Source organism: Trichoplusia ni, chromosome 7 (genome assembly GCF_003590095.1).
Source record: "Trichoplusia ni isolate ovarian cell line Hi5 chromosome 7, tn1, whole genome shotgun sequence".
NCBI lineage: Eukaryota > Metazoa > Arthropoda > Insecta > Lepidoptera > Noctuidae > Trichoplusia > Trichoplusia ni.
The window spans coordinates 7,357,953-7,372,190 of record NC_039484.1 but is presented as its reverse complement, the minus strand read 5'-3'; the positions used below and the strand labels follow the sequence as shown (position 1 = coordinate 7,372,190).

Sequence of the window (14,238 nt, the reverse complement as noted above, 5' to 3'; positions counted from 1 at the left end):
TTTAAGCCCGGCATTGTTCTTGCTTATTCCGGTCTCGATTTAGTTTTGTGCTTTTATCGTTGCCCATTTGAATCGTGGGACACTAGCGTATCTGTCTCCGCTTCATTGCTCTCGTCCGTCATAACAATGTCACAATAAGTTAATAATCAGATTGTGTTTCGATAACACTGATTGTTTTAACATCATCAGTTGCAAAATGTGAAATGAACTGAGTATTTACTGCCTCATTTGGTAATGACGTTCCCTGTTGTGTTGAGGTACAGTAATAAAATAAAGGCGTTGTTATTATTCATTCATAACAAACAATCAGCGTAAATTGGTAATGTCGAGTGTTAATAATTAATTTATATGCTTTAAACACTGTTCAACTAAAAACAACAGTTGCAGTAAACATCAAATAGTAATCAAATGTTTTTATATGTAAATTTTACCCCTTTCCTGGCGTTTACTACTCTATGTGAATGTGGTATGAAACAATGCCGTCCTTCTGTTTTTATCTTCCATGATCGTAATCTTTCAATCGCTTCGAGTAGTTTGCAGGATGCATTACAATATCTACAATGCAAATGACACATCTGTGTGTTTTGCAACCCCACATCCAATCATTCATTTTTAATTACACAAGGATGCTATCTGCGTAGATAAAAATCAAACTGTCCAGTTTCCAATACATTCTGCTTCAGTAACTGACCGCGATGTAGGGAGCAAAGCCCACAAATTTTCCACGGTTCCCGATCCAATTAATTTAAAAATCGCCATAACGAACGGTGGATGTACGAAAGGGCTTTATTGTTATGTAAATTTGTGCAAACTTGGCGGGCAGACGTAGGCATGACTAATTGTTAATTCGACTAATGCGCTTACGAGAGTGGGACACCGCAGCCCATCCCGGGCCGATGTAATAACGGATTAGTCGCCTGACCTCGCAACGTTTTCGTCTTCACATCCCCAGCTATAGGGATGCCGGTTTAACATCGCACTATAACTTTGGCATCACCCTGTACATCTATAGTAAAAGTTACGAAACAATAATCGATAGTGTTAATCGAATTGAAGCTTTATAATGGCTCAGTACGTTCAGATCCGGAAACTTTCGGAGATTATGATAATTTACGAACCCTTTATCGTCCTTGACTTATGAATACTGGTTTCGATCAAAACATTATAATTTAGTAATGTATTCATAATAGTTGTATAAGTATTAAGTGGTTTGTATAGTCCTTATTTTCAGATAGTGGTTCAGGTCACCACGCCAAACTTACTGTGCGCGATGTTCGCGTGTTCAAACTCTATGTAGAAAAAGCGTCTATGTGATCTACGTATGCTTGTCTTGAGTCTTAATGCATATTACTTGAATGTATGTAAAACCCCAAACGACACAAGGATTTAATTGCTTAGCGCTAGAGTCTTAAAACACTGAAACGCAATTCAACCTGAACGGTAAATAACAAAATATCTTTAATTGTTTTAGTTTATAAAATAGGTGCGACGTTACTCTTCACATGTAGCAAATACAGTATAAAATATCATAAAATTAAGTGTTATAACCACTACAAGTAAAATCTTCTATTAGGGTAAAAGGCTATCCATCTTGTACGTCCCTCTATTATTAATTGCGTTCAGTTTTACGCTGTGCGTAATTATTTAATGGAGACGAATTCCGCAAAGCACGCGTCGGTCGCACCGTGAAATGAAAAGTTACATGCTTCAATGCTGCCATTGAAGACATCATTTTTATGCAGCGGTACCCCGAACCCTCTATAAACAATTTTTTTTGCTCTTTTTTCGGGTATGATTAATTTTTGAGGCCTGATCTGGATGTTTTAATTGTCTCTTTTGTTTTTTTTTGTTTGTTTGTTTATATGTAATTGAGTGGAAAGTCGTTATGAAAAGTTGTTTTTATGTACTAATTATATAAAAATAAAATATATTTATTTATAAATTAACATATATGTCATTGTTATATCTGGTACAAAGTTATATCTGATAAATGCATAAGCGATATTTTATCACAATAATGTGCATCGAAAGGAAAAATACCAAGATAAATATCTACTATCTTCACATTCTTCACACTTCAGAAATGGTAAATTAGTATTAATCAATAAATAAAAAGATAACTGTTACTATCCCCGAAACGCCATCTGTTTAATATTCCCAGAACAATATTTATCACCAAGACATAGTATAATAAAAACTAGTACAAACTCCATAGTCGCAACTACATAGTACTTTTGACAAATCTGTGAACTCCCTTGCGTTGGATTATAGCGCAATCGCAATTTAATCTGCAGTTCACTACGTAGTCTAAACTTGTCACAAGTTAGTTCTCGCTTACAATGCATACGCTTCACTTTAAACCTGTCGTGTTGGAACATGGTTTAGAAGCTCTGCCATCCAAATTAGGAGTTCGAGAACTTATATCTGTCAATTGTTTTGTAGTTAGTAACTTAAGGGAGTAACTTACTGCTCGTATTTTGAATTTTGGATACACTCTTTTTGTTGTTTCGTGAAACAGCAGTACGTGAAGGTCGTTCAGGGCATGTTTTCATGTCTTCGTATGTTGTTTAGTTTAATGAGGAAAATTGATGCGATGCATAGTCGAAAAGAAAACCCTATCAAATGATATCTATGTTTTGACGTTCACTTTCACAATTGCTCAAATAAGTAATTCTTATATTATTTTCGAATAAAACATGTTTCTCTATGTTAATCTTATTTTTTCATTCCATCTGATTTATATTGTCTTTAAGTTTCTTGTGCACTCTAATGAAACATAAGCTGGTTACTCAAAATCACAAAACTTTTCAAACAAATAATAAAAGTCTCAAACAAAATCTTTCTCTTATTTATAAAAGTTTAAAAGTTTAAAATTTAGAATTCGATTTAAAGAGATAAAAATATTAAACAATTCGGGCTCCTAACTTTGAAAGTCTTTTGTTTTGAAATATTAAAAAAAGCAGTTTGTTTTTAGTATTCGTTAAGTTTTTTATAGAGCGATAACTACCTCGCTGAATTGCTAATTGGTGTGCGGTGCGTACGTTAGCTGATTTTGAATCAGCGAATGTAGGGAGTAATAGTGCAAACAGAATTGGCTAGACAGTATTATTCTATACGTACCTGCGTGTATAGTTACCATTTACCATTGATACTGCGGTTCACTGTTCCAAAATGTAACAGGCCACATTTACTCCGCTTAACTTTTTATTGAAAATAAAAATCGTTTGATAGTCAACTGTTTTTTTGACTCGCATTCTACCGCACTTTGTGGTATGGTCTCGTTGTGACTGTGGCGATTTGTAAAGCTTTGAATGGAGTTTTATTTTCGTTATTACTATTTGGATTTAAGTGACCTTTTTTAAGTGGTTAAATTTGATGATCAAATTAAATGTCCGCAAATGAGTTTTTGTCTGAAATCTATTAAATGTCAAGAACCGATTGAATTAATAAAGATATATGTAAAACTTGTTATACATTTTTTGCCATGTCAGGAACAGATGTATAATTACTGACTGGTATTATGCATGGCTTCAAACTTCCAAAGGTTTTCATGACGTTAATACCCATGATTATCAAAACGACTACCCTCACACAAAGCACGGTGCGGAAACCTTGAAAAGCTAAAGGTCATAACAATTTGGCCCTTCATCAGCTTATTAATACTGGGGTCAATTTCATAGTAACACATTGTGAGCGACATTAGCAATTCATATGAAATAATACGTAACAATAGTAATCAGGTTGGCTATGAAAGAAAAATCACATTTCGTTGGCAGGCGAGGCGGTGCCAAGCACAGATTTCGTCGGCAATGTATCGTGAAATCAGTTTAGTGGCACTATATAATTACGCGCCCTCACTTTTTATGACCCCGGCTTCGAGCGAGGGTGCCGGCGAGCCCCCGAGCCGGCCTGTTATGACGCAAATGTCAACCCGGTATGCGACTTGATGAATCGACACTATTTTAAACATTTTCTTCTTGCTGTTTGCTGTGATGGCTCTATATAACACTATACTATACGTGCACCTCCTTTGCCGGCATTTTATTACGTTGTAACATGTGGTGTGCGAGATGTGTTGTGTTTCGAGTGTTTAAAGGGAGAATGAAACAAGAACAAACTGAAAGATACATTTCATAGATTTATTATATAAAATCTTACGCTACATTTGAATTTTTTAACTTAGTATAGTAACATGTGAAATTTACAGAGCTATTACATTAGTATAGATAATAGTAATTAGTTTATAATTATTGCGCAAGATATTCCCAAGTAGAGGGAAATCCTTAGTTTATTCACTAAAATACATAAGTACTGCGACTTAACTAATACAATAAACGACGAAGCTCAGATATTTCTTACGAATTTATAATATCTATTTCGATTTATGTATTTACATTATGATATGAAAGAAGTCTGAAAAATATTTTATATATTTGCAAAACGAAAGCTTATTTAAGCACCTATTAGACTATACTTTATCACTACTATAGCAGTTATAGCGAAGGGCTCATTGTAAATAACGGTCACATTGTTTTTTATCACTTTTCCTACATACAACGAAATGCAATTTAGCTTTAGACACTAAGTAGGTACTTTAATGAGCAATTGAATAAATTAATACCCTTAAGTACAATATAATATGTTAAGTGAGGATGAACACATTTTAAATAAATATTATAATCTACAGTACATGAATAATGGAGTTCTTCTAAAAAAATCTAGTCTTTATTCATACTTTTGTTCTATTTGACGGAATGCTAATATTTTTAGTAAATAATTTTGATCTTTTTTTAAAACAAATCGTTTACAATCAATACTAAAATCTGGCAGCGGATGTTTAATGGCATTATTCGAAAAAATGTTTAGAAAAAATATATAGAATACTCATTATAATTTTGATACATTTTATATTTGACCGCTGTGAATGTAAATATGTGTGACAATGATTATATGTACAAGCTCTTAGGTACAATTTTATGATATGGAATCGAATAAGTTGAGTAAGTACTAGATGATACTGGATATCGACTTGAAAATGAAAAGTACAAGACTTCTGTACAAAAATATTAGATATTCTCCTAAGAATGACTTAACTTTGCTACTTTGTGTACAATCTATATTTACTTATAAGTGGTAATATTATTCTAAACCCTCATAAAACTTTCATGGAAATTATGTAAATGGAGTCTGTTATTCAGTTCATAACTTTCACAATTTCACAGAAAAATATCAGTCAAGTCGTATTTAAATTATTGCAGTTATAGCAGGTGGGATGATAGTTTTATGAGAGTTTTTATATCGGTTAAAAAGTTCAGTTCTCTATTTCATAGCTGTGACAATAAATAAAACATTCAGGTTGTGCAATTATGTTTTATAGAAGGTACTATCGTTCACAGGTAGAACCTAAATAAAATTATTCCATACATAGTTATAGGTACTATTGGTGACAAAGAAACATTGCAGCTATTTTAATGAGTGATAATTTTAGTCTTAATAAGTCCACGATCAATACTTAAAAATATATTTCCTAAACGAGTTTCTTATATATCACAGGCTTAAATTATACTCATTACCATTAGGGACGTGCATACTATAGGTACACTTATAATAGATACAGTCGAATGAAATTAGGTAACTATTTACACAAATAGGGGAAAAATAATGAGGCGAACCCTCCCACAACCCTCGGAGATTTCAAATTACGACTGCGGTGTGGCAACACACGGCACTACGTATCTTTGTATTCGAATCGTTAGTTTACAAATAATGAGTCTTGATCCTATGATGAAATTAAATTCAAGATCAAGAAACATTAAATTTATATAAAAAGTAAATGAAAATACAGGATTAGAAATACAAATGCAAAAAAGGACGAAATAAAATGTTATAAAGTCAAACAATCTTTTAGAAACATCCCAATTAATACCATCCCATAAATCTAACAATTGTTCTATCACTTAGCCAACGAACAAAGCGTACTTATAATTTCAATTACTAATTAATATAATACATTCCATTTACCAACAAAGCAACGCACAACGCTCTTTATATCGTTCCGTTTAATTTTTAATAATAAAAGAGTTCGTAAAAAATTTTGAGTGTCCAACAATCACCTACTCATGTTCCCGCCGAGAGTTTGGAACGATGCACTGTTGCAATACTATAGTTCACTACACTTTCAATACGTCTTTACAAAAGCTAGAGGGAGTCACATTCTGTTGTATTCACTAGTCTTGAGCTCGACGTACACAACTATGGAGTCACTATGAGATCTGTCATGGAGCAGATGATATTTCCTCACGAGAATATATTGAAGTATTTTAAGCCGGCCGAGACGTAAGGTATCGGTATAGCTCCAGCGTAATAGTTAACAGATTGAAACATGAGATAGGCGATGTTCAGAAGCTATCACACGATTTCGTTTGGATGTGTGTTCTGATTCGAGTCATTTTGTCTTGCGCACTGCTGAAAAATAAAATAAAATTAAACATTTTAAATTTGTTAAATATTTTTTATTTTTTTACATTCAAATAAAAAATAACACGATGTGTACAATAAGATATTTACCTCTTGTTTTCGTTCCCAAGTTTTCATAGCCGTCTTGTATTTTTCGAATTCATGACACCAATTAGAGTATATTTTCTGGTACTCATTACTTTTCTCTGGAGGTGAGCATCTGAAAATAATATTAAATTCAAATGAGAACCACTGCTACAATCGCTGTTTTCATTATTAACTCAATTATCTTTGTTTGTACCTGTGAGTATCAACGGTGATGTTGTATGAGCAAAGCAAGGAGCCGCCCAACCAACAATCATATCGTCCGGCATCGGCCTCATTCACAGAAATAATCAGCAAACCGTGTTCCGACGTCTCAATATACTTCTCCGGTTTACTGCAAATGAAAAAACATCAAGGATCAAGATTATTTCGTCGTTCTATAAAGTATTAAATATTGCGGTTTGTAGATTTGATGTTTTTGTTTAAAATTTTAATGAGTCGTCCACCGCCGGGGAATCCTTTAATATTCATGAAGGATAGAATCACTTTGTGATTAATCTATATCCGAAATGAATCTGTTCGTTATGAGTTTGTCGATTCCCAAATAAGGGTTGCATTACAAAGAGACCGTCTGTAAATAAATTGATCTCCCCAACTCTGTCTGAGCAATCATTACCATTTTGATGTTTCATTGAACTATTACTGTCGGGTTTATTCGAAATTGATTATTAAGTCAAAACTTTGATAAAAGAAAACGAAAAAGTATCTCGCTTATTTGTCATAGAGACGTAAAGCGATTTTATCACGAAACATCTTTTTCGTTTGATTGAATGTGGAAAAGAATGGGTTTTATTTCGCCTCCGTCAGGTGGGCTAACAAATCCCCGGTGAATAAAACATGGTAAATAAAACACTAATCCCGAAGCTTCCCCTTGCATTTTAATTGTAGCGGCGGAAGTGCGATAACCGAAGATTTGGGAGCCCTTTAATTAATGTTGTTGCATGCGTGTTCACTTTCAGTATATTCAGGGAGTTTAAAAGCTATTCAAATTGTATTTATCTTCGCGACTGAACAAGTGAACGGCTTTGCAGGTGTGGGCAATTAAGTTGTGCCTTTAACTGTTCCGTTTAAACTTTTTGGGCTCGAAGGATGCATTTAACAAGAAGTAGTGGTTTATAAGGCAAATATATTAAGTTAATTGAAGAGAACTTGTTAGTATCCGAAGACATCCTTGCGAAGGTTAAGTTTATGTTATTTTTGCTTTAGACGGATAAAGTATTTTTACTTTGGGGATTTGGATAAGAGTGTGAGTGATATGTTTGTTTAAATTCCAAGAATATGGGATGATTAAATAAATCTTACATTGGGAGTTTTGATATGGTGTTAAATGCAGCTAGGAACATTTGATTTAGTGCTGTGCAAACTTCAAAATAATAAGAGCGCCAGAAAAAAAATCACAATTCGATGAAAATATTTAAACAGATATAACTCACTTGAAAGTGATAGGATGTCGTCCCTTTTCTCTTGAGTAGTGATACCACGTGACGGCTCTCGGCTGCAGCACTTCGGGCATTTTCACGAAACTGCCTAAATGTAAGCTCTGTCCCCACGTCGCAGAAACACTTTTACGAGCTATCGACGAGTCGCAAATATCTGCAGTCTCATTGGCAACATCTTGTATTAACCTAGGACGAATTCAAAAGTAAATTAAACTATTGCAATGGATAAAAATACTTTAGCGAAAATTAGAATTGCCCTACGCTACGGCTTACGTAGTTAGTGGCTACGAGTGATGTAGAACCCTGCTACGCCGTAGCTTAGTCATTTTAAGTTAAGTCGTATTTTGAAATATGTACAATAATACGCGCAACAAATCATAAAATTGCACATAAAAAAATTTAAAACTTGCCAACAATCAGATAATATTCACTGCATCGTTGCATATAATAACATCCGTTCACCCCACATTTTGTGCAACAAAAATCAAATCCTACTTGAATTATAATCTTAATAAATCTCTAACATTAAAATTTAAAATAGTTACCCGGGCATGTATTCCCTGCAGACGCCGGCGTCTCTGTCCCAGCCGCAGTAGGGGTCGCGTGCGCACCTCACGCATGCGTCGTAGCGCCGAGCGCATAACGCTAATCTGAGCTGTAGGACTCGCCTGTCAGATGCAGCGTATAGAGAACCGTGCATTCTGGATATTGCCATTGCCTAAGAGAAAAAGAAATGTATTAATGTCAATTAAAAACTCTACTTCTTGCTCTCACTGTCAGATCATAAAATAAGTCGTCGGAGCAAAACACTGCTATGCCTAATATTTTCCGCTATCTCTCTAAAATAATAGCAACAGACCTGCAGTCCTTTTAACATAGAAAGTATAGACTTTGAGATTAGTTTATTTTTACGTTTGTGTAATTTCGTCTTACCTGTATCGGTTCACCAGGTGTGACGTCAAATATATCTAGCAACGCTGATTGGCTGTCACCGTTACGATTCCATTGCACTATCTTGTGTATTTTTCCTTCATCTGCAAAAGAAAGTGATTATTTTAGTATTTACAATTAAATTTTGCATCCCTATTAATGGAAGCGAAACAGTATAAAATCATGTTAAGTTCTAATGTATGTTGTGATAAATAATTATAATAAACAATTCTCGCATAAAAAAACGTTCTAGGACTTCTTGGACATGTGATATAAATGATTTAAAAAAATCAAACCATTAATACACGAACAGTCATTTTTAAACAAAACATACGACAAATACTGTAAACACATAATTATGCGGCCATCACCATACATTATAGGTACTTATTATAATCGTATTATCTTCAAACAGGTTTCTCGAAAATGCTCAATTACCTAAATACCATTCGGGAGTATACCTATTTAGTTAATTAACTGTATCGTATACATAGTGACACGTATCAGGAATTCCGGAGGCTCATCATGTACCGAGATCTATTAGCAACATCTTAGGAGGCTGTTAGCATTAATCACTATTAATATTATAATTGAGTGCTAATTATCAGATAATGTATGACTATGTGTCAGCTTTGATGGATGTTTTGGGTAATGAATTTTTAATATGCGAATGTGTGTACCCTAGATATCAATTAACACAAATCTTTTTACTATTCGATATTTTGTTGTATGTACAGCATTTTGATCAAATAAGTACCATTGACTTTGTCTCATTTGTTTGTCATTTAGCAGCCAAAGCATTAGTATATTTCTATAAGTGCTATGTAGGTACTGCTCTATCAGGATTAGAATATATATTTATTAAATGAAGTTTGAAATAAGTAGGTAAAATTTGATCAGACACGCATAGAATTCAAAAAGTTAGTCCAAAATATGTTGACTTAAAACTTTAATGTAAAGCTAAATGAAGTTTTATGATGGACAAGGATTCAAATAACATCATCCTTCACAGGTAAGACATTCAATGGTTCCGTGATTCAGGATCGTATACAAACGCGTGAACTCACTCGCGAGTGTCAACCAAACACCGAGCATTTCTAACAGCTTGTTCAAACTGATAAATGGTGGGGACAAGTCAAACTGATGGTACCAATTAATTCCCCTCCCTGCAATAGTCACGAAACGTCCAACCCATTGTTTGTTTATCTAGATTTGAGCTATTCCGAAACGTAGAACCAACTTTAGAACTACTTTGTCTTGTCTTGAAGTGGCTTAATTATTCCATTGTTTGGTACCACAACTGCATTATGCATATATACATATTATATTATTGTAGAATGTTCTTTGTATAAGCTGTTAACGCCATAGCTCTGTTAAAGAAAAAAAAAGGAAAAACACGGATCAATCCATTTGAAAAATCAGACCTTACTTTCCGAAGGTCAGTAAATACAGAACATTCTTTGTAAACACAATCGATAGCACAATAGCATTCGGCACGTGACCACCAGGCCTATGAAAGCCTCCATTGTACATAAGGTCACAGTTCCCAGCTTCCTTACAAAGCGTTCAAATCAGGAGCGAATTAATATTCGGGCCACGAATCTTAATAGCTAATTGGATTAGAGGCATATAGCGAAATTACCTAACCCGGTTATACTAAAGCTACGTGTCTCAGTGTGTCGCTCTCGCCATAAGACGGAATGGCGGCGTCGAACCCGTATTATTGTGTTCGTTAAGTTATAGCTGCTGAGCGATAAATCAGTAATTATATTAGGGCCCTTGTCGTTAATGAATGGTATTACATTGATTGTGAGAATGGGCTCGCGTGTTATGTTACAACTTGCTTCGTAACATATTTTGTGGAAGTCGGTTTGGCACAAAAATAGGCCTTTCTTTGTATTCTTCGGTTTTTTGTTGCAAATTATTTTTGTGAGAAACAAACTGTTACTTGGCACCTAATATTTGTCTAACTTACTTAACTAAAGAAGAAAGTGTGAAGGTTGAACCTAAGAGTTCTATTTTTTATATCATACATTAAAAAAAAAACCGTTAAATTGAGTTCGATAAAACACAAATCCAGTTTGAACTAAAAAGCTAAAACTTTTTTAATGTCGAATTGAAAATACAGTTTCAATAAAGTCGACCATTTTACGAGTAAGTCTGTTGAGTCCCTATACACGGTCTAAGCCAATGGCCACACACCCTTTGGCTCCTGAATTTGAAATGTGATACTCATCAGCAAGTCTAAACTCTTAAAATCCATAAGTAAGCTTATTTATCTTTGAATATTCATGGAGATGCATATGAAACGTTTGCTTTATTTGTTGCTATAAATTTACTTTGAAGTGCCTTAAATGATTGGAGAACGTTAAAGGCAGCTAGACTGGAAAATGTTTTGATAGTGTATTAGAAGATGAACTGCAACAGCTAGAAGTAGGTGTCGTGAATAACAATATATAGATTATTCAATATAGAAAACTCATTGTATTTAGTATATTTGTGAGCGTAAAGAAAAATATTTAGTTCATAAATATTGAAACAGTTTCAAGTTTTTTGGGCTTGCTTACACGTCATATAAGGCGAATATATATTTTTATCATAACTTATCTCAACATACAATTAATTTACAATGAAAAATATAGAAAACACATTAAATAAATGAATGAAAACTCTGAAACAAAAAAAAAATATGTAAGAAAATGACTTTAATTTTTTTAAGTTACATTCATATACTTAAATAATTTTTTACATAAATTTGCTTAATTTGTTCGCATATTTTGCAAAATCTAAAAGTAACGTAAAGTAAAGCTGTGAATAAAACAAGAACATATCGACAGGAATGCAAGAGATTTACACTACACACACTTAGCGTTAAGTACTTAGTACGGTCGGCAACGACATAAAAGGAGAGGTATATAAATCTCCACTTTTGTTAATAGCTTTGCACTATAAACACTCATACATTTGAAATTAATGCATGTTAAGTATTTGGGTTTAAAGGAGCTGATCTTTATTCTCAAATGAGCAGGTAAGGTTCACTAATATAGGAAGTTTTCAATTTAGTATTAACTAAACATACGGTATATTTTGGTAATAAAGTAAATGTTTAGTTCTGTTTTGGGAACTAACTAGACAAGACAGGATTACATACATAAAAAATATTTTTGGGTACTCATCTCTTACAACGCTCAGAAAAAAAGACGCCGATAACTTACTTCATTACAGAGTTGATTTTTATTTTCGAAAGACCTAAATCGACTTATCATTGCCAACCTTACAAAGCGTAGTCGACAAACGACAATATAATAACCTTTTCCGTCGACCGACTCTTACAAGTGGTTCAACACGATAAGTAACTGCCGCTCTACATGTCACACTGCATTTTCATTTCAACCCCACTTGACGTCCAAAGCTCATATTTTATTTGAATATTTCATCGTTCATTGTCTCGCTAAAACGGTTTAATCTCTTTCATTAGATCCACCTCGTTATGAAGTTAAACTGTTGCAGTTGTGGAAAAGAGATGCCGAGATGCCGTGTAGAGCGCTCTCTCACTTCTCTAAAAACTTCAGGAGGTAGAGTATGTTTATAGAATGGTTTGCGCTCAATATATGCTTAGGTATAGTTGCGTTTATTATAAAATGTAGCGACGTGTAATTCCTTGATAGCACTTTGACAAAGGCTCTACTATGCTACGGAATGTGCTTCGGTTCATTTAAATAGAGCTGTTTGGATAATGAAGCTCATCTATATATACTAATATATAAAGCTGAAGAGTTTGTTTGTTTGAACGGGTAATTTCAGGAACTACTGGTCCAAATTGAAAAATTCTTTTTGTGTTGAATAGACCATTCATCGAGGAAGGCTTTAGGCTATAAACCATCACGCTGCGACTAATAGGAGCTAAGATATAATGGAAAATTTGAAAAACAACCGGTCAGGTATACCTAAATCATAACTTATATCTTCTACCCACGGGGACGAAGTCGCGGGCAACAGCTAGTTTAAGCTATAATGTTAACAGACCAAATACATTTATCCAAATCATTCGGTATTCAATTGTCATATTGTTGACGATTTTAAGTATTGTTAACTGTACAAGTATTATTTTTGATAAATTTATGACCCCTTTTTCTATTTTTACAAAGATTTATGTGTTTTTATTAGAAGCTTTAGTGTGGGTTAAAGAGTAATCCGAAATGCCACATCAACCAGCTACTTTAAAATGTGCTAAATCGACATCGACCCCTATTTTTTGAATACGGATTTCCAAAGGGAATTGAGGAACTAACAATATATTTTTGCCACCCTACCCCACAATGGAAAAGGGTAATAGACTCAGACAAGTGCGTTGTATACGCATTAGTTTTATTCTCGTATACCTACACCAACAATGGTAAAACGAAGTTTGGAAATGTCTCTCATTTTATTGTGCTTTAAAGTGCTTAAAATGAAATTAAGATTCAGCATTGTTCTAGAACATGAATGTATCTGCAAAATGTTTTTAATGTGTAGGCTTTTTAAATACACATAAACACATTTAGGAGTAAATTTGAAGTTAAATGTTATTAAACTAGAATTATTCGAAATTCTAGAAAAGAGAATCAATAGTAAGTAATAAACTAAAGACAAGTAGGCGAGGCCTTGCATTTTAGTATAAAAATAGTAACTGTAAATGTTTAAAGCGTTTTATTACGACGGAAGATGAAGCAAATCAAATTTTAATTTAACTAAATCGCGACAAACACACTTATACAAACTCTAGTCTTATTAATAACACACATAACAGTACAACATGACGTTCTCACACAGAATTAGCGAGATTAGAGCAATAAGTAACGAGGTGAGACATCGGCCTGACACTGGGACCATTAATGTCTTGTGCGCAATGCACGTGATTGACGCCGGCAACCCGCGGTAATTATGTTTCCTGAATATCGTATAAGGAACCCAGTACGTTGGTACGTGTTGCCAGTGCGAATGAGATTTCGCGAAATTCGACGTAGAGCTTTGCTGGGTTTATATGTCATCGTTTTTATGTCACATCGAAGGTAATATAAATTATTTTTGTTTCTATTTTTGTATAAAACAATATTCACAGGTATATACTTTAAAATAAGAAATGTAAAACTTTGAAATGCGTAATATTTCAAGAAAAATATAAAAAGAGGTAAGTTTTTCTTAGCTTTTAAAACAAGATTAACTTTTCAATCTTTACATCACTTTGGGTAACAAAACTCTAAAATAATGTAATGTACCTGAGGTGTTACCAAAATATACATTATACTTCATAAGAATTACAACCATA

At 33.7% G+C, this 14,238-nt stretch overlaps 1 protein-coding gene across 3 annotated transcripts in view; it reads right to left on the bottom strand.

Annotated features, from left to right (window-relative positions):
• Positions 1-4,125: 4,125 nt before the first annotated feature.
• LOC113496124 (semaphorin-2A) overlaps positions 4,126-14,238 on the bottom strand; it is a 263,037-nt gene continuing 252,924 nt past the window's right edge. For 2 of the 3 annotated variants that reach the window (XM_026875248.1, XM_026875246.1), the window contains 6 exons: positions 8,934-9,034; positions 8,546-8,718; positions 7,995-8,186; positions 6,758-6,895; positions 6,568-6,676; positions 4,126-6,465 (listed from right to left, as the gene is read on the bottom strand). In XM_026875248.1, coding sequence (XP_026731049.1) covers positions 6,409-6,465; positions 6,568-6,676; positions 6,758-6,895; positions 7,995-8,186; positions 8,546-8,718; positions 8,934-9,034 — 770 coding nt within the window. In that variant the 3' untranslated portion in view covers positions 4,126-6,408. The remainder of the gene's footprint in view (positions 6,466-6,567; positions 6,677-6,757; positions 6,896-7,994; positions 8,187-8,545; positions 8,719-8,933; positions 9,035-14,238) is intronic. The other variant, XM_026875247.1, reaches the window with a different exon arrangement.